Source organism: Cynocephalus volans, chromosome 3 (genome assembly GCF_027409185.1).
Source record: "Cynocephalus volans isolate mCynVol1 chromosome 3, mCynVol1.pri, whole genome shotgun sequence".
Taxonomy (NCBI): Eukaryota; Metazoa; Chordata; class Mammalia; order Dermoptera; family Cynocephalidae; genus Cynocephalus; species Cynocephalus volans.
In genome coordinates, this window is record NC_084462.1 from 123,424,721 (window position 1) to 123,446,547 (window position 21,827).

Sequence of the window (21,827 nt, forward strand, 5' to 3'; positions counted from 1 at the left end):
AGGGAGAAAAGAGGGTGCCTTGCCAGGTTCGTGGCCTGGGTGCCTTGAAGCCAAACTACCCAGCCCCACGTTGGGCACCAATAAATATTAGGTTTGGCAAGATGGAGAAAAGGGAGAGAGAGACCCAAGCCAGGTGCCATTTCAGCCAAGCAGCTTTATTTCCACAAATGTGGAGGGAGACTGAGTCAGATCTGTTCTCCCAAACAAAAGAAAGCAGGGTTTATAAGCCTTTGAGGGTTCTGGCAGAGTAATGGGTAATTTTGAAATCAGTGGTATGCAAGGTGACACAGCCCTCATGGTCCACTAACACCTGGTTGGTTAGGGCATAGGCTTCTAATTAATATTGCCCCTATATCAGTGTAAAGGGCTCCAGCCCGAAGCTGGCTACAGCAACCCATAAGATGCTCCTTTGATGATAACAGTCATGTTTACCCCTTCCCAGGAGAGGAATTTTGCTGCTCAGTTTCCAGAGCAGAAAAGGGAAAGGGGAGGGGGGAAGGAGGGGAACTTGCTTAGCCTGGCTATGCTGATGCTAAACTAGCCATGAGGCCTAATAGGTGCCTGGTAACTTATGGCCGCAATATGGAATGTGTGTGTCAGTGAATACAGTGGCCCCCGCCCCCCATTTCTGCAGTTTCACTTGCTGTGATTTCTGTTACTTAGCGTCAACCATGGGCCAAAAATATTAAATGGAAAATTCCAGGATTAACAATTCATAAGTTTTAAATTGCATGTCATTCTGAGAAGCATGATGAAATCTTGTGCTGTCCCCCTGTACCCCCCCAGGGAAGTGAATGATCCCTTTGTCCAAGGTATCCATGCTGTAGACACCACCTGCCCTCGTAGTGACTTAGTAGCCTTCTTGGTTATCAGATCCACTGTCAAGGTATCGCAGTGCTTGTGATTAGATAACCCTCATTTTACTTAATGGTGGCTCCAAAGCACAAGAGTAGTGATGCTGGCAATTTGGATGTGCCAAAGAGAAGCCTGAAAGTGCTTCCATTAAGTGAAAAGGCAAACATTCTCGACCTAATAAGGAAAGAAAAAAAATTGTATCCTGAGGTTGTGAAGATACACAGTAAGAATAAATTTTCTATCCATGAAATTGTGAATAGTATATCATTATAAATGCTCTGTTTTATTATTATTTATTGTGTTAATCTCTTATTGTGACTAATTTATAAATTAAACTTTATCATAGGTATGTATATATAGGAAAAAACATGGTGTATATATAGGGTTCAGTACTATTCTCGGTTTTAGGCATCCATTGGGGGTCCTAGAACGTATCCCCTGTGGATGAGGGGGGACTACTATATTGAAACAAGTAGCTGAAGAGATAAGCATTGTATAGATTTTGCAAAGCCTTTCAAACCCTGTTCAGAAATTTGCACCTTATTCACAGGATAATGAGAACACATTAAAGGACCCTAAGCAGTGAAATAATATAATTATAGTCGCATTTTAGAGAAGTTTCTCTGGTTTCATTTTGGAGAATAGATGAGAAGGAATGATAAGGATTGGAGGTGGGGTAACTTTTTAGGAGACTTTGACAGGAATCTAGATGAGTGATGGTCGTGATTTAGCAGAGGGGATAGATCAATGTGAACAGACAGAGAGAAAAGAGAATTGGAAAGATTTAGGTTTGGAGGTGTGTGGGAGGTGTTGGAGAGGAGTCTTGACTGATGCCCAAGATTCTGGCTGTGGCACCCGGGTGAAAAGAGGTGCCATTCATTGTTCTGAGACAAGGAACAAGGAGCAAGTTTGATGGGAAAGATTATGTTACATTTTGAATTTACAAAATTAGCAGCACCTGTGATACACCTGTATGACTATTCAAGTAGGCAGGCCAAACTTTGAAGTCCTGGGAGAAATATCTGGATCTGAATAATAGATATGGAAGTCATTAGTAGTAGATATTTAATTAAAGACATAGGAGTGGATGGCATTTCTCAAAGAGAGAATGAGAAGAGAATAGAGCTGAGGGTGGAACTTTGAGGATGCCACCATTTAAGGATGGTCAGAGGTATGGAGCCTGCCAAGCAGCAGCTAGAAAAGAGAGCTAAAGAGAAGAATGGGTCTGATCACTGAAATCGAAGGCTGAGAGCATTTCAAGAGGTGGGGAGTAGACAGCAATGGTGGGAAGTAATGTAAAATAAAGACTAAAAGTGTCTATTTTAATGTAGCAAAGGAAAAAGAGACTTTTTGATCTTGGGGGAAGTAATTCCAGTGGAGCAGTGGATGTTACAAATAGATTGCAGTAAAATGAGGACTAAGTGAAGGGAATTCTGAACAGTATGAGTGTATACATAGAACAATTCCTGATGGTGAAGGAGAGAGGTAGTTGGAGGGGGATTTTCTTTTTCTCATTTTTAAAAAGACAGAAGAGACTTGGATCTAGCAGAAAGGGAGGAGGGAGCCAACAGAGAGAGGAAGGTTCCTGATGAAGCTGGAGGAGAAGGATTCTCAACACAGGATCAGGATCATAGATTGTCTAGAAGGATTCTTTTACATGATAATAGGAGGAAAGGTCATAGGAATAGAGTTGCTGTTTATATGTTTGATCACAGAAAGAGCATTTCTAAGTGACTAGTGTGGTAGGTTTGAGGAGAATGGAGGTTTGAAATTGCTGAGGAGAAAACTGGCTTAAAAGGCACAGAAGGAAGGCCAGACTGTGCAACTGGAATTATGGTGGAGATGCGTCCGCTTGGGTGGTAACATGTGCATGGCTTTGTGATTTTTTTTTTTTATCTGCTGCAGTGATAGGTGGCTCATGTACAGGCAAAGTGGAAGCAGAGATTTGGATTAATTTAGGCTTGGAATGTTGTTGTGCACAAGTGAAAAATGGCCAACAGGATGAGGATATTGATGAGTGACTAGTGATGGACTTTGGAGTCTAGTTAATTAGGGAAGGAAGTGAAAAAAGGAGGAAACTGAGAGTTAGTTCAGAGGACTGAAAGCCTCAGTGACATCCAAGGACAGGTGTAGTGAGAGTGACTAGGTGGGAAAGCTAATAGAGAATAGGTAGATGTGGTCAGAGGGGGTTGTTTGAATTTATGTCCTCAGAGACAGAGCAGTTCTTGATGATAACAAAGTCCTGGAACATTTATTTAGAAACAGTGGCTAAATTCAAGTGGCTAGTCTGTGTTACTTGATGGAGGAATAAGGAAAGACAGAAGAGTGAGAAGGAGGGAGAGGAGGAAAAAATATTTTTTTTTCCAGTGTTTTCTCCCAGATGTCTCCTTGTGATGCTGCTGCAGCAGGATTGGATTAAGGAACAAGCTGGAGAAATCACTGCCACATGCTATTGCAGAACTCTGCATCTGCCAAAATTTACAGGAACCTCAAGCTCTTCTTGTGGCCCCAATATAGGATGCTTGTGTCAAACTGGTTTATGTGCCAACAAGGGGGGTGGGAAAATATCAGTCTCCTTTGTGATCTGAAATATTCTAGGAATGCAATGATAAATCATGTATTTTTCATGGTTTAACTTTTATGTCTAGATGGTCCAGTGTCTTCTCAAATGGAATCCAATAGAAATGATACCAAAGACGATCTTGGTGTAAGTATTGAAAGTTATTTTATCCATGTATTCAGGAGCCTTCTAATCTCTTGGCTTAGTAGAATAGAAATATAGCTAATAATCTAGTTTTTGATATAAAGCCGCTTCTCTCTCTTAACAAATGTACTTCCTACTTAGCATTAAAGCTGTTTCTTTTCTGGATTGTAACCTATGGTGATAAAGTACAACTTGTAGACTAGGGATTTGAGTTAGTTTACTATTCAAACAGGATTTCGGATTTTCCCCCTTGGATTTTTATTTGAATGTTTTAAAGTATATTTTTGTTTACTACATTTACAATATTGTTTGTTACATTTACAGTATTGAAAATATAAACATAAGCATCATACCTTTTTTTTTTCAGTATGTGCTTGATAAAATGAAGTATACTTTGGTACTCTTGGATTATATTTCTGTTTTATCTTTAGCCAGAATATTACTTTGTTGATTAAAGCTATTTTCTGTTGAATTAAAATATCTGTGATAGCTAAAAACCTGTATATGTTAATACAGAAAACCATTTGAATCTTCCTCTGGAGATTTCTAAGACTGTCATGAACTGCTCTGTGTAGGTGCCCAGGTGCTTTCTTTCTGAGCCTAAGATTTTCAGTAAAACTATTGCAAATTTTGCTGTTGTTTTGGTGACTTCCATATGTCAATTTGTTATAGAATGTAAATGTGCCTAATTCATCTCTACCTGCTGAAAGTGAAGCAACTGGCCCTGGCTTTGTTCCTCCACCTTTTCCTGCAATCAGAGGTCCATTGTTTCCAGTGGATACAAGGGGTCCATTCTTGAGAAGAGAACCTCCTTTTCCTCCACCTCCTCCAGGAAGCATGTATGGAGTTCCTCGAAATTATTTTCTACCACGGGTTTTCCCTGTTCAGCCACCTCCTCCATTTGCAAGTATGCTTTATTTAAAAATGTAATATGTTTTATACAGTAAATAAGAGATATTAAGTTTACTATCTGTTTATATAGTAATACAGTGGAGGAAAAAATTTTTTCATGTTCTGTGAGTATACCGTTACTTTTCCAAATTGGGGGCAGACCACCCAGTAGCTCACTTGGTTAGAACATGGTGCTGATAACACCAAGGTCAAGGGTTCAGATCCCTATACCGGCCAGCTACAAAAACAAAAAGCAAAGAAGATTTCAATGTTTTTCCAAATTGGGAAGGCAGACAGCAACAGTAGACTGTAATAAGACTTCAACTTGATTCATTTTAATAATATGAAATTATTTCTATATTTTAGTAATCAAGAAAATCATTAGCTTTTGCAAGTCTTAAAGTTAAAACTAAAATTATTTGTATATTATTTGAAATGAACTGGTTATTATAGCAATTAGGTAAAATAATTATAATTTATATTTTAGCATTAAAACTACTACCGATGTGTTTTTGAAAGTCTTTTTCATAAGTAGTTCCCATGTAATACTTCTTAATGAAAGCCTAAAATGTGTTTATCATGTTTGGCCTAATCGTTAAATTTGTTGTAATTTTTTAATAGTCTCACATAAGAAAAAAGTAGTAATTTATTACTATTATATCTATACTTTACCACTTAAAACTATAGATTTCTGCAGAATAAATATACGCTTACCAAATACTAGGCAAAAATCTATTTGTAATCATTCCTTCCCTCATTCCTCCTCTATTTTTAAAGTTTAAGGTGAATTAAAATGAATTTTATTTGGGGAATTTTAAGACGATGTTTGATCTAACTGGAATGTTGAAGTATATATAATATCAAATCAGAATTGGGAATAACTGTTCTGAATTTTAAATCTGATGAAAATTATATTACATGAAAATGTTTTTTAAAGTAAGTTTTATATATTTTGTATTTTTGAAAAAAACTTAATTTTTTTGAAGTGTTAAAATAGGACAAAAATTGTGTCTAAAATTAGTGATAATCCCTTTAATCATGTGTAGTTGAAGAAAATACATTTTCTCAACACTGTAAAACTTAATTTGTTACCTCATTTCTGAATATAAAGATAGGTATTAGAAATTATATGCTAGTGATTTATTAGGGCTGCAGTACAGGTTCTTAAAGTTAAAAAATGTCTTTTTCCAATCTCTTTGAACAGTGAGAAATGTCTATTCACCGAGGGGTTTACCTCCTTATGTTCCTCCAAGAGCTGGATTTTTCCCTCCACCCCCGCATTCTGAAAGTAGGAGTGAGTTCCCTTCAAGGTCGAGTCCACCTTCAAATGAGCCTACTACTGAAATCCAGAACCACAACAAGAAGCCTGACAATATTTTTGGTCTCTCTTCATAAATAATTTTTGACTTATCTCTCATTTTTAGTTTAAGTAACTACTGTTACTTAAATGATTAAACTTTTGCTCAAATTGAAACTTAATGGAATTATAATTCTCAGGATAGTATTTTGTAAATAAAGATGATTTAAATATGAATTTTATGAGTAAATTATTTTCATTTTATTTTATCCTAGATAGTATAATTATTTTAATTTGATTAACTAATCCACTATTACATAAACAATAATGGGAATTTTATATATGTAATCTTGCAGTTGGGGATGTTTTAAACTCCAAAGCCTGCGTCTTTATGCCAAGAATTGTATTTACTCTGGTTGTAGACAAATGTGAAGGTAACTTTATGCTTAATTAAATAAATTTTAATTGATTTAAAGACTTGTTTAGTATTGATAATAATAATAAAATCAGCTAGTTTTTTTTTTTATAAATATGGTTCCCTTAATTAGTTTTTTTTCCTTGTACCTATAACTTTGAGATTCAAAACTAAAGCTTTATATGGGTCTTTTTGATTTGATTATCTTACCAAAAATGTGCCTTCTTTCTTGCAAATAGATGTGAATGGCCCAAAGCAACAAATTAATATACTTTTAAAAGTCAAAATTGGTTATATTTGAAAGAAAACCAGAATATTGTCTAATGGTGAATTTCAGAATCTTTATCTTCTTAGTTCATTCACTAGTTTTCTTGTACAGTTTTCTTTTTTGTTTTTCCTCTTCATTTGTAAGATATTTACTGTTTTCTGTGGGAAATGTTGAGATTTACTACAAGAAAGCTGTATTGAGGGAATATGTCATCAGTTTTAGCTTTGGGCCCAGTTTGATATCTTTAGAGTGTTTTCCTAAATCAAGTTTGTATTCTATTATTAGTCTTCTTACAAGTTTATATTATGGAAGGAAAGGCAATGAAGTATAGCTGATAAGTATCTCAATACTGTGTTGAACAGTTGGTTGTTTTTAGTTAGATTTTTTCTTCAGTGCCAAAAGACAGAAGATTAAGTATTCTTGAACAAAGCAGTGATGAATTTGTAATTAGAACACTTTACGCAACATTTCTCCAGATGTTGCTTGGAACACTGGTCTTGTGAGATGTTTTCACTCCCCTTCCATTCTCACTCTCACCTCAGGAAAAAAAGGCTAAAAAGAAAGTCTCCATGTGAAATGCTTGGATAAGATATTAAGTAGAATGAGGACTATGAAAGCATCATTACATTTAGTGCTTGCTATGGTCTGAATGTTTGCCCACAGTTCATATGTTGAAATCCTAATTCCCATAGTGATGGTATTATGGGGTGGGGCCTTTTGGAAGGTGATTAGGTCATGAGGGTGGAGCCCTCATGAATAGGATTTGTGCCCTTATACAAGGATTTGTGCCCAGGGCAGCTGATTCACCCCTTCCCCTATGTGAGGATGCAGCAAGCAGGCACCATCTGTCAGACAGTGAGCAAGCCCTCACTAGACATCTAATCTGCAGGCGCCTTGATCTTGGGCTTCCCAGCTTCCATAACTGTGAGAAACAAATTTTAGTTATTTATAAGCCACCCAGTTTGCAGTGTTTTGTCATAGCAGCCCAAACAGACTAATACAGTGTTTAAAACCAGATTTCAGGAGAAATAAAGACTACTTTTTAAAGTTGGGAAGTGAAAGGTAGAAGTGAAATAGAACAGGAGTTATACAGGACATTCCAATCAACTGAACTCTTTTTGTTTGCCCTAGGATAGGGGAGACCTGTCATGGCTTAACATTGAAGGGAAGGACAGGAGAAGGCAAATCAAACATAATAGAGAGTAGGAATAAACTGAGGAACAAAACCATAGAGAAGGCAAGGAGAACATGGGATGACAACATAGTGTAAGACAGCAAGGCTTGATATAGGCTGAGTAGCTTAAAATACTCTGGGCTTCTAGAATAAATGAACGATAATAAATGAATAATAAAAATATTTATATTAGGGGCTGGCCCCGTGACTCACTCAGGAGAGTGCGGCACTGGTAGCACCGAGGCTCCGGGTTTGGGTCCTATATAAGGATGGCTGGTGCGCTCACTGTCTGAGTGTGGTGCAGACCACACCGAGCCAAGGGTTGCAATCCCCTTACCAGTCAAAAAAAAAAAAAGAAAACAAAAAGAAAAAGAAAAAAAATATTTATATTAAAGTAATATAACCAAATGGGAGCAAATCAAATGATAGAGAGTATCTTAGGATGAATAGTAAGTTTTCCCCATTTACTTATCCCCAGCTATATATCCTACTTTCTTATTTGTTTTAAAAGAATTTTAAATTGTTTAAAATTTAAAACAATTTAAACTGTTTTTCCTATTCAATTCTGTTGATTCTAGAATTTTAGAAGATATACCTGTGATTCCTGATTTATCAACTTGATTAAATTCATCAATTTGAATTGATTCTTTGAGATGGAAAATTTGGATTTAACACACTTATACTGTTATCTCCATTTTCCTTTCCTCTTCGTTTTGATATATATCCCAATTTTAAGTTTTGTATTGTTACCTTTGTAATTTTATTTTTTCAATTTACTTTTGCACCACATTCGCATTTATTATCTTTTTTTTTTAAGCTAATGACAAAGACTTAGTTTACCAGCTTTACTTTTCTAACCTAAGCTTAACATTACATATTTGAACAATTGTCAAAACTAGTGGCCAGCATTCATGCACAAGTATAACATCCTTAATTTATATTAAACCAGAAATGTGTTACTATTAATGCATTAATATCTTTCACTACTGTATATTGAAAAGAATTGAAATTATTTCTGTATAAGATTCGTCCTGACAATGTTAACTTCACAGCAGGCCCACTACTTGGCTCATATTTCAAACACAGTGGAAAAGCAAGTCCATGTCTTGTCCGACCGCTACTAAAACGTCACGGCTCACCCTGGATTACGTTTAATAAAAAAGCAAAGTGCCTACACAGATTTACAACAATTTTTAACACACACACACACAAAAGGTCCTATTATGTGGTCCCAACAATAAACTCAAAAATCTGTGACAAACACGGGTTCCGATGAGCTGTTTGTAAATACTTTAGATCACGTGCAATTATACTGAAAATCGAGTTTGTTTGAAATCTTCAAAAAAAGTTCCTGTTAATCCTCAAATGGTGCTTGTTATAGCGACATTTCTGTTAAATGCGTGCGACGAATTACCTGTTCTCCAAGCGCAGCAGGTGCACCTTACCATTCGTCGTTAACGACTTTATCTGGCTTAAACTTGAACTTCAACTTCTACTCTTTCTTGACCATTCTCGACAATTCCCTCTGTAGTGATTTTTCTGCCATTAACTATTTTGGTGGAAGTTGATACAGATCGGACGTTGCCCATCCCACGCCCACCAAGCAACGTGGAAGAGAATGCAGCGACGCCCCCGTGACCTGCTGCGCCGAGTGGGGTAAAGCCTGTGTCAGAAGAAAATCCACTGAAGGCAGGAAAAAAACGACGCCGTGCCTCCCAGGGGACCCTTTCGATTCCCAAAAAAGTCCTCAAATGAGTCTCCAAAGAAATCAAATGAAAACGGGTCTCTTCCACCAGAAAATTCCCTGAAGACATCATTTGGGTTCCGGAACGTGAAGCCAAACGCGAACGGATTGTCAAGACGACCTCCCGCCTCCACCGCTGAGCCCTCCTCTGCCGTGTTTGTCATCGATGCCACGTGGCTGGAATTTTCTCACTGCTGCTGCTTTATTCTCAGGATTTTTATCTGGGTGCCACTTCAGCGCCTGGTGAGGCCTGTCTGCACGCCTAGAACGTCACAGGAACCTGCCATGTGTCCACAGACGGTTGGAACGTGTCTGAGGACGCGCGGGAAGGAGGGTGCCGGGCGGGTGGCCCTGACTCAGGGACAGCTGCTCCTCGCGGGTCCTTTCCTCTCCTTTCTCCAGCAACAAAACTACCTTTGTAATTTTAATATATTTAAACCTGTGTTAGCCTTTCTCTTTAACCTTCCCTCTTCCCCTGCCCTGACCAGTACCCTTTCACTTAGCTACACATTTTTATTTTCAAGTTTACTAATAATTTATATTATGTCCGTCAGCATAACCTATATTCTATGTGTGGTCCACAGGTGATCTAAAATTTGAAAATCAATAAATAGCATTTACATCATTATAATTATTTAAATATTATTCACTATTGTAAGAAAATGTGATTCATTTTCAGAAATGACTTACCTGAGGGTGTTTTACTGAGATGGTAGTTAGTTCCTAGCCCCTTTTGTTTTCTTCATTTTCCCAGAGAGTTGCTAAACAGATAAGGCTCTCCTTGAGATGGTAATTAGTTGCTAGCTCCTTTTGTTTTCTTCATTCCCTGGTGTTTCTCCCTGCACAGGGCTTTGGCAGGCCTTTTTTGCAGGCTTGTCCTGAGTCCCCAGACAAAGGAATTCCTTGCTGGGGGGTAATAAATTTTAGGCATCCTTTTGGAAGATTGTGCATCCCATAGTACTCAGTCAGTGAGGCAGTGGGGGGAGAGACTTGCACACTAGGGAATAAATTGCTTGCTACAGCGCTTTCCCTGTGCCTGTCCCATTCACAGACACCCAGACTTGCAAGGCCATTATTAAAGTCTCGTTTTGCTGTACCTGGTGTTCTGTGTCCATCCTTTGGCATTGGATGGCTGAGGGCATTTCTCACAACTATCAGGCCAAATCGTATACTGAGTTTATATTTCTGTATGAATCCCAGTGTAACTTCTGGGTCACTCAGAAGAGAATGTTCATAAATCTCAAGGTCAAATGAGTAATTTTTTCTTACCTCTTTCTTCCCCCATTTATCAATAATAGCCTAAAGTAATGACACATTTTAGTTTGCTTTATACTTGAGCCAAGTACACAATACCTCATCTCTCTTTTCTAATGTGATTTCTTTGTTTTTTTTTTCTTTTCATATCCTTACTATATCCTGATTTAAAAAACATTCTCTTTCATATCTTTTCCATTGGGTATAATTTTTTTTTTTGCTTAAAGTTTTTGTCCTGGAGGACTTTGTCCTCCTGCTGCAAATCAGACTGGTTGCTCTCTACGTTTGTGAACAGAGCTTGCCTTTTTACTCATTTCTTGGGTTTGCTCTTCTTTTCCACATGGATCCCTTGTCTTGATGTTTTATTTATTTATTTACTTGTTGGTTTGTTTATTTATTTATTTATGTATTTAAGTCTTTCGTTTCACTGGAATTCACTGTCAAGTAATTTTCTAAGAAGGGATGTATGGAATGTAAAATTTGTGAATGCTTTGATATCTGGAAAATGTAATACCCCACTCCCTTTTTTTGGTATTAGTTTATCAGGTATAGAATTTTAAGTCAGGGGCTGGCCAGTTATTTCACTCAGTAGAGCATAGTGCTGATAACACCAAAGTCAAAAGTTCAAACCCTGTACAGGCCAGTTGACCAAAAAAAAAAAAAAAAAAAAAAATTCTAGGTGAAAATTTTGAGTATATTGTTCTTTTGATATCAATTAATTAATATCAATATATTGCTTTTTAATATCCATTGTTGCTAATGAGAAGTCTAAAGGAAGTTTGATTTTCTTCCCTTTGTGTGTATACCTGTTTTTTTCCTATAGAAATTTTTAAAGTTTTTTTTCTTTCTTTCTTTCTTTTTTATTTTTTGGTGCCAGCTGGTACACGGTTCAAACTCTGGACCTTGGTGTTATCAAGCACCCTGCTCTAACCAGCTGAACTAACAAGCCAGCCTTTTTCTTTATCTTTGGTGTTCCGAAAATCACAATGTAATGTGTCTACATGTGAGACTTCTTTCATTCATTGTGTGTTAGTCCAGATCCTTTGAGGAACAGATTACAAGATGAAATTAGACATTAAAGAGATTTATTTATGAAGAATACCTGTGAAGGATTAAGGGGAGATTCTATGGAATTAGGTGGAAAGGACCTTTGGACTGATTCAGGTCTGACATCTGTGAATGGAGAAAGGGAAGGAAGGAAGTTGGACAGCAACAGTTTTAGACTACAGCGCAGCTCTGAGAAAGTCTTAGCTGGGGCAATGGCAATTCCCAGGGCAAAGATTGCCCATTAGATTAGTCACTCATGGTGTAGGAATGGAGGTACTCTAGTAACCCTGCTGTGGTGCTCTGTCTGTGTCTTGGAGCAGCTCCTGGGAAGAACCTGGTTCTGGCACGAGTGCTGAAGGTGCAGCAGCTGGAGGCTGTCAGCTAACTATACTCCTCCTAACGGGCTTTCTCTTCAAGGAAGTTTGATTAGTGCTCTCTGGCTGCCACATTGTTTTAGACTGATGTCCTGAATCTCTGGGAAATCTTTTTTATCTTTGGTAAATTCTTTTTCTACTTATTCTTATATTTTTCAGCTCTTTTTCTTTTGTTCTGGAAAATTCTCTGTAACTATATATTCCAATTCTTCTCTTGAAAATTTTATTTTCAGCAATCATGTTTAATCTTTAAGAACATTTTAATTACTTTGTTTCTTCATAGATCCTGTCCTTTTTGTAATAATTTAATCTTATTGAATTTCTCTATACTAAATTAGAGCTTTCTAAAAGTCATCTTCTGAATTATCTGTTTCTCCTGGGTGAATAATTCTGTTTGCTTATCTTGGGCTTTCTCCCCTCACATGCCTGCTAAAACTTAAAGTTGTTCATGTTTAAGAAAGGTGCTTATCTGACATAATTTCTGACTTTTTTGTGTGTAAGAAGGACTGTTTTCTTGTTAGATCTCTTTCTCAAATGAGAATTAAGAGTGGGAGATCTCCACGCCCTACCCCCTCACGAGCAACCAGCCCAGTGATGACACTGAGCAGCTACAGGAGGCACACCCGGCTCTCCCGAGACGGGGTGGTGGGGGGCTGAGGTTCTCGGCCATGCCCCCCCCACACTCAACTAGCCCAGTGCTGACCAGCAAGAAGGGCCCTGAGTTCTTGGGCTTGGGTAGTAGTGGGGGGGCGAGGGCTATTGCCACACCCTCTTGACATCTGCACCCAGCCCGGCAATGACCAGGCCACCACTGGAAGCCCACCGTTCTCCCCTGTGGGAATGAGGTGGGTGCCACAGGCCTCAATCCCACCCCTCCTCCTTCCTCCTTCTTCCATCCCATTTCCTTCCCCTTTCCCCTTTCCCCCTCCCTCCCAACTGCTCTACAACAACATTGTAGAATGTAAAAAAATAATAAAATATGGAAAAAAAAAAAGAGTGGGAGATCTTTGCGTGGAGGTGGGGTCGGGGGAAGGGAATCTGTGACTGATAGGTTTTGCCTTAGCATGAGTGATTATCCATCCAGTATTTTAGCTGGAGGGAAATCCTGGCTCACTGCCTTGTGCTTGGGCTTGTGGGAGGGGGAGGGTGATATCATCTATTACTTATTTTATATACAGATCTTCAACTAATCTATTTTCACACTTATTCTCAGTTCTGTATACAGTATAAGGTGGACAGCTCAGGTTCTATCAGGCAGATTGGCTTCCCAGGCCCCAGTAACAGATTCTAGGCTGTGGCTCTCTCTACCTATTTTATCCTTTGACTTAATCCCATTTTCTCCTATCCTGCAGGAAATTTTGAAACCTTTCTTTTGTTGATGATCTCCTTTATTCTTTTTACCGTCATGGGGTTTATTTCTCTTGGCTCTTCTTTGTGTTTATTTCAGTGGGTTCTCAGTAGGGACAGGTGATAAATGCATGTGCTTAGGCTGCTGTCTTGAAGCTTGTTTTTTATGATGGTTGTTGTTACCACCATCTGAAGTGATAGCTAAAGGGATAGGTCAAAGATCAATATATTAAACGGAGCATTATTTCAGACTGATATGCAATAGACTTGGATATTTCAAGAAAGAATGATTCTGGGTTCTACTTGGACAACTTCTCCCTCTGCTTTGATCTTAATTTTTTAAATAGAAAAGCAATACATGGTCCTTCAAGAAAAGTTAGAAGATTGCCAAAATTAGAAGAAAAACAATCATCCAGGGCCATTACCAAAACAAAATTGCCTTTCACATTTATATTGTATTTCCTTCAAGCCTTTATCCTTCAGATGTCTTTCACACTGTTGTAATTATGTGTCTTTAATTTTATATTCTTTTCTTAAACTTAACCTAATATAAATCATTTTTATGTTACGTAGTCCTTGTAAACTTCATTTTAAATGGTTGTAAAACGTTTTATGCTGTGAATATAGTTTACTTGACTATTCCATTCTTGGTGAACACTTTGGCTGCTTTATTTTTAAAAATAATTTTAAAAGAATTATATATGGTGGTGTATATCTTAGTGCATATACTTTTTCCCATTGGATTTAGAATAATTTTTAGAAATATATGACTGCATTTCAAAAAGCTAGTGGAAAAATAGAGTTGGAAGATAATATGAATCTTTCCATGAACTGGGGCCGGGATTTGGGGAAGGGGAAGAGAGTAGTGAAGAGAAAAGGAGAAAATCACATTATTTGGAACCAGGTTGGTTGAGAAAAGAATAGACATTTTTTTTTCAAATGCTATAAAATTATTTTGTGAACATAGTTGGTGATTTTTAATTTGTTTCTGCAGATGTGTTTCAAGATTCACCATGAGTCTATTTAGAAAAGCATCTAGTCTTAAAGCCTTTGCAAACTAAGCCTCTTGTCTTTTCAAAGTAGCAGGTACTTTCACAAAATTTGATATGAGTGCTACAAAAGAGACGGTGGTTTTTTTTTTTTTTTTTTTTGTGGAATATAAGAGCTCTCTGATAACTTTCTATAAGGAGCAGTTAAGCTTACTTTACTTTGTGTTAAGATTTTGCTTAAAAGACAGATGGAACTCAAACCAGTTTGAGAAACGTAAATGGAATAATATTGGTTTGTGTAATGAGAATTTCAGAGGTTTTGCAGTTACAGTAAATTACGGTATCAAGACAGGGTCTTTTCTAGTATCTTGGCTCTGCTTTTCTCTATCAGTTTTATTCTCAGACACATTTTCTTTCTGTGTAGTTGCAGCATCTCCAGGCTTACATGGTATTTAGTGTTTACAATTTCATAAGAGAGAGAGCCTTTTGGGGGGAAAGTTTCAGCAAGAATCCTAGGGATGGCTCTTAGTCTTATAACTTGGGGTAAATGCCTGTCTCAGAACCAATCCCCTGTTCCTGTGCAGGGTAATCTCTATCCGAATTACGTGGAATAAATTTCCCATAAGTAGAGGGGTTCTGTTATAAGAATGGGGTGCTGCACAGGAAGAAATAATAGGGTTCATTACACACATTATGCATAGAAATAATCTTATCCCTCTTTTCCCAAAAAGCCGTGTGTGTGTGTGTGTGTTTTAAAGTTTCCAACCTGCTGAGTAGTACTGACTCAGTTTTGTGTGAAAATGTAAAAAAGAAATCAATGCAGATAAATATGAAGTCTCATTTTTCAATTAAAAAATTGTTTTAGTAGTAGTTCCCATATCAAGGATCTATGAGTTTTAAGTGAGTAGGGCCTAATATGAGTCAACAGTATGATGTGGCAGCTAGAACAGATTAAGGATTTAGTGTCCAAATTAGAGTAAGTAGCCGTTTTTTGAAAACTGTTCTATTCTGGATGCCATATATTAAATGTGCCTGCAGGTTATATGAGCTTAGTAAATTTTAAATAATTTGAAGGTATGTTTAGTTGAGAAGAGGACTCTAAGAGTGTAGAAAGGGAAAATATCCCTGGTGCCAGAAACAAAAAAGATATTAAAACCTGCAAAAAGCCTTCACTGATGCAATGGACCAGATATAAGTCCTGAGGTGTTTTAAATGTACAAGTGGATATAGAGACTCTTGCACAAAGCTAGGACTCTTAAAGAAGTGCAAAAACCTGAACATAAGATCTCTGGAGCACTTGGCAGAAGCTGTGCTGTAGTAATACTTCCACTAGCTGTGACTTGTAGCATGTCCATAGAAAAACAATTTCTACTGCCATTGAGGTCACAATAAAAAGTAAGTGTGCCACTAAGAGAAAACCAGTGGACACAACAGACAGAAAAATTAGCAACCCAAGTAATTGAGTTAAAAGAACACTCTGAATGAGATTATAGAGTATATTGTAAAATAATTTGAGAGATAAAAGAGTAAAAGTCACAGAGAAAGAACAGGACACTATGACAAAGTCTGAGGCATAGTTAATATGAATCAAATAGAATGTGTAGAAATGAGAAAACAGTCATAACAACAACAAAAACTCAAGAGGTGAGTTAAACAGCAGATTGGACCTAGCTGAAGAGAGCATCTGTGAACTGAAACAGATGTGAGGAAATTACGAGAATGTAGTGCAAAGATAAAGAGGTGGAAATTATGAAAGAGGTTAAGGGACATGGAGACAGAATGAGAAATCCAGTAGGAGCCTCGCAGGAGTTCCAGAGGGAGAGACTGGAAGAGAGGTGGCATTTAGAGAAACAGTAGCCGAGAATTTCCCAGGCTGATGAAAGACAATTTCTCAGATTGCAGAAGTACTCTGAGTCCAATGCAAATTAATGAAAGTATATCTACATCTAGACATACCATTGGGAACCTACAGAATACTAAGGAAATAAAAGTTTAAGAGCAACCAGTGAGAAAGACAAACTACCCATAAATAGCAAACTGATAACAGCCTTCTCGTCAATAATGATAAAGGTCCAAAATGGTGTATGTACAGATGCTAACACGTGGTAAATACTCAACGAGTGGTAAAATATTATTGAAAACAAACAGGATTAGATTTATCTTTATCTGGATAAAGGAAATGTCTTTTTTTCAAAAGGAAAAACATCAGAGAATGGTGGGTTGGGAGAGGGGTCTGAAAAATGACTCAGTTCTGAGTATCTCTGGCTTAACTGAGGCCAGTGAATGCTCATCCCAAGAGGATTTGTCCAACATCCGAACAAGCAGCCGGAGGAGGCTGTCCTCTCCCGCTCAAGCACGTGTTCACATGGAAACTGGGCAGCTATTTGACAGGGTCTGAGAGAAGATGCTTGTGCACTGGGAGGATGCACCAGTAAGTAACTTCTGGGATTATTTCCAAACTCCAACTCTCTGGATGTTAATAATAGTAGGACAAACTAAATTTTGCATGTAATACTTGATATTTTTCAAAACAATCCTGTGAAAGAGTTAAGGCTGGCATTTTTAATTCTCATTTTAGATATAGCCTTAGGAAAGAGGTCTTTTTAATTTGGTTTTTAGAACTAAAACTGTGGCTCATAAGGACGTACTCTAAAACTTGCACAGTCTGAACTGAATCCTCTTTATTTTCAATTCTGAGTTGACGAAGGTCTGGATGTGGCAAAGGAAATCAGACTTGGTTTGGTATGAGGTAAAGAAAATGTATAACCAGGAAATAAATATTCTTTCTACCACGGGCTTGTTAACAGGGGGGCAGCATTTGTTCCCAATCTAAACTTAAGAGGCCTCTGTTTTCTGAATTGAAGAAGGCTGACACTTGAGTTCTCAAGAATTGGCTAGCTAGATGTAACAACTTGCTCTGCTCACTAAAGTTGCATTTCTGGTATTTTTTGTGGTATTGCTGAAAACGGTGGCATCATTAATTTAGACTTTATTCATTATTTATCTCGGATAGAGTTTGAGCCATGTTAAATTCGGCCTGAAATTGTAAGGCTTTTAGAAACTGTAAAATGAGAGCATTATTAAAATGGTGGATCCAGTTAAGAGATGAATAGTTCAGAGAAACAACCTGAACAATTAATATTTTGTTATCGCATCACTGAACAAAATTACATAACTGATGAAAGTTTATCTTCTTTCATAAGCTCCTGAAATTACAAATCCTGCTCAGAGAAAAAATTCATAGCCTCTGGTAGGCTTTTTAAAGTGGCATATTGTTATTTTTATTACATGGCTTTTTGGTTGTAACCTGAAACAAAAAAGTAAGAAATAGTGAAAAATTAAGTGGATTTAAATTTATCTATGAAACGAGGGAATTAGACAAGCTTACTTCTAAAAGATTTTTCAATATTGAAATTAAATAAGTCTAACATGATAAATTACTGTCATTTTATGCTTGGGTTGATTTAATGTTTTTAAAAATTAAATATTTCAAACATAAAATGAGAGAGCTCTAGCATTTTAAAAGTTCATTTATAATTAGGTTTAATAAATAACTTATGAAAACAGAGAAGCATGGTCAATTTTAGATCTTAATTATTAAGTGAAACATAACAAGAGAGCTTACCATTTTAAGCCAAAGGCGAAATAAGTACTTAGTAAAATAATTAGTTTTTCCAGTCTCATGAAGGATGTTTAGTGATAAAACTGCTTCTTACTTTATTATTTAAAATACTGTTTGTTATTTATAATTAGTTTCAATAACTAGATAAGAATTGGACCCTCTTTACTAATTGAACAGCATTGTGGACATATATCTGCTATGGCCAAAGTTTTTTGGTTTTTGGTTTTTTTAAAGAAGCGATAGAACTTTTGTTTCATACATTTCTTCTATGGGCACAGACAAGATTCCCAAACAGAATGGTACATATTAAAAAGAAAAGGGTCATATGACTATTATCTGTAAATCATAATGACTAGAAACATAGGACCGTAATGCCAAGCCCATCTGCTAATCATTTGGTATCTTATCAAGAAACAATTGTTTTATAAGAAAGTGGAATTTAACTTTGGTCAATGTACAAAGCTCTTGATAAAGTGAGGCGTACTCACCTAGAGTATCCATTGATATCTACCCAAACAATCTCATGTTTTTTTTATGTTCAATATTTCTTTTCTTTTTAAAGAGGCAGCAGTTTATGTCTTATTTTGCTGCTTTGTGACTGTAATTTCAAATTTGAAATTTAAAACCATTTTCTTATCTCTTTTCTCATCCTATTAAGTTCAAATTCCATGTTTTTCCTTTTAAGAATGTTTTCTAGATATAGTGATCTTAATCCTGAACCAAATGTTAATATGTCATTCATTCTACAAACGTATATTGAGAGTTTACTATGTGCTTGGCATTGTTCTAAATGCACAGGAGACAGTTGTGAACAAGACAGACAAGGTCTGCTCCCATGGGAGCTTATATTCTGTCAAATAGGGGGGAGACAAACTACAACAAAGAAAATGTAAAAAACAGCAGTTCGGATGGCTAATATTCAAAAGATTGAGAATGATAAATGCTGGCAATGTTGCAGAGAAAAAGGAACTCTCATACACTGTTAGTGTGGCTGCAAAATGGTGCAGCATTTAGGGAAAATGGTATGGAGGTTCCTCAAACAGTTACAGATAGATCTACCATATGACCCAGCTATTCCACTGCTGGGAATATACCCAGAGGAATGGAAATCATCATGTCAAAGGGATACCAGTACTCGCATGTTTAATTGTAGCACTATTTACAATAGCCAAGAGCTGGAACCCCTAAATGCCCACCATCAGATGAGTGGATAAGGAAAATGTGATATGTCTACACAATGGAATATTACTCTGCTATAAAAGGAAATGAAACACTCCCACTCACAGCAACATGGATGGACTTAGAGGAAATTATATTAAGTGAAATAAGCCAGGCACAGAAAGAGAAATACCACATGTTCTCACTTATTTGTGGGAGCTAAAAAAAATAAAAAATAAAAAATAAATATACAAACAAACAGGGCGAGGGGGAAGAAGAAACAACAATCACAACAATTCCTTGAACTTGTTAAGTGAACAGATATGATGTTGATGGGGGAGGGGGAAGGAGGAATTGGTAAAGGGACATGAAAATCAACTACATTGCATATCGATAAATTAAAATAAAAAGCAATTGCAGATAGTGCACTTTTAAGAAAATTAAACAGGTAATAAGAAATGTTCAAGGAAAGCTGCTTTGAGGAGGTAAAATTTGAGCTGAGTTGTGATTAATGAAAAAAATGTGAATATGGGGAAAATAGCATTCCTGAAAAGAGGAGACAATTGATGAAAATACGGCTCTGGAGAAGGAAATGAGCTTTCCTTTTGAGGAAAAGACATGCAGCCAGCGTGGGAGAGTGTAGTGACAAGGGTGTGAGATCAGGTGGAGAAGCAGGCAGCACCAGGTCAGGCCGGCGTTGAGGGCCACGACAGGGAGTTAGGGTTTCTAAGCACAATGGGAAGCTGGTGGAAAACTTTTATATGACCTGACTTAATATATAAAATGAAAACCACTTTTATTTGTGTGTGGAGAATGGACTGGAGGGGAGAAAAAGTGGAAGCAAGTAAATAAATTAAGAGACTAGTGAAAATAGTAGAGCTCAGAGATAATGGTGGCCAGAAGCGACGGAGAATTGGATGGCTTTGGGATATATTTTAAAGTTACCTCCAGGAACTTGCTGATGGATTAGATGTAGAGGGTGAGAGAAAGAGAGATCAAAGGTGACTCTCAGTTGATTTGAGCAACTGGGTAAATAATGATGCCATTTATGAAAATGGGAACAACTGGGAAGGATATAAGTTTTGGAGGGGGTGGAAATCAAGAATTCTGAACTGCCGTGTTACATTGGAAATGCCTATTTAAACATCCAAGTGGAGACATCAAGAAGGAAGTTGGCTCTGTGAGTCTGGAGTTTGCAGAGTGTTACATTAGGGCCAGGGAAACAAATCTGGGAGTTGTCAGCCTACATGGGAGTGGACGAAATTACCTAGGGAGTGAATGTAGGTAGAGAAGTTGTGAAAGCTGCCATGGATTACATCAAGTATGTGTGGAAATCATTCACAATTCTCAATTTAGAATACTTTGTGATATATCTGGGAGGGTAAAAAAAAATGCATCCATGAAATGACTGAAAACCATACCATTCCTTGCTAATAAATTTAAGCCTCTTGATGCCTCTTCCAAGCTGAACATCCTCTGGTGTGGTTTCCTCCTCCATGGGCCAAATGTATTTTAATTAAGGGGATTAATCTCAGAGTGAGAGAAAACCTTATTGCTTAGATTTATTAATTTTTCTGGCATTGTTCTAGTAAGAGAAATCTTATCAAAGAGATTAAGCATCAGTCTGTCTCAAACCATGTTTTACTCTCTGCCTATTTCTGTAGCTTGCTTTCTTTTTCTTTTTCTTGTATTTTATTTATTTATTTATTTATTTTGTAGCTTTCTTGAGTGACGTGCTGCCCCCTTGTTTTAGGAGACCTTTGAATTCATCTGTTTCTTAGTAGGTTGTGCTCTAGGTATATATTCCAAACAGGCAGCATAATTTGGCTACATACAGAGATAATGCCTCTATCAGGTTCCTTTGAAAGAGAATACGACTTAGGAAATCTTGCATGAATGGTATCTATCATCCCTCAAAAATAAGGATTTGCTAGAAATGGGAGTTTTCTTTTATTAGGAAATCCATCCTAGATCACTTTCAGCTAGTTCAAACCATTTAAAACAGCATTTGAGAAAACCTGAAATATTTTAAAATTTGAAAACAAACCTTAAAGTATTTAAACATTCTGTCTAGAATGTTCCTGTATGCCAAAACATTTCTAGTGGCAATATTAATATTTCTCCGTTGATGCTAAATATGACCTATATGTTCCAAAATATTCAGGTACAGCAGAGCTTGGACATATGGAAATTATGATGATTGCTTACTGTATGTCTCAACTACAAAACTAGTTTTGGTTCTTTAATTTCAGATAAGATAGTATTTAGTCACATGGTGAATTTGTACAAGGCATTATGCATTAGCTTTCAAAAGCTTTCACACCTAGTGTAGAGGCTTCACATCAACCCAATGATTAGGTGGGACAGCTATTAATATTCCTCTGCTACAGACAGAAATGGTAGTGTACCTGAGCTGAAACCCAGACTGTGCTTCTAAAAGAGAAGTTCCCTTAAACAAACAACAGGGGATGTCACCAAGATGGTGGACTGCTGGCAAAAAAAAAAAAAAAATAACTTTCAGAGTGCATCATTCCATTTCTCAGGCCAGCAAAGCTGTTTGCAAGCTTCCCCTTTGCCTGCAGAGGAGGGAATGCCCACAGCTGACTGGAGGAAGAAGTCACCCAGGGGTTGGTGAGTCTTTGCAGGGGACTCATGTGGGGCCTGCCCCATGAGAAATGTTTGCACTGC

General features: G+C 37.1%; 1 protein-coding gene and 1 pseudogene across 1 annotated transcript in view; one reads left to right on the forward strand and one right to left on the reverse strand.

The window, feature by feature from the left end:
- MIA2 (MIA SH3 domain ER export factor 2) overlaps window positions 1–6,222 on the forward strand; it is a 93,407-nt gene extending 87,185 nt beyond the window's left edge. Inside the window, 4 exon segments of the mRNA XM_063088739.1 lie at window positions 3,504–3,562; window positions 4,232–4,466; window positions 5,655–5,792; window positions 5,795–6,222. Of these exon segments, the coding sequence (XP_062944809.1) occupies window positions 3,504–3,562; window positions 4,232–4,466; window positions 5,655–5,792; window positions 5,795–5,820 (458 nt within the window). The 3' untranslated portion in view covers window positions 5,821–6,222.
- Window positions 6,223–9,014: 2,792 nt separating this feature from the next.
- Window positions 9,015–20,637, reverse strand: LOC134372740 (dnaJ homolog subfamily B member 6-like; annotated as a pseudogene).
- Window positions 20,638–21,827: the final 1,190 nt, after the last annotated feature.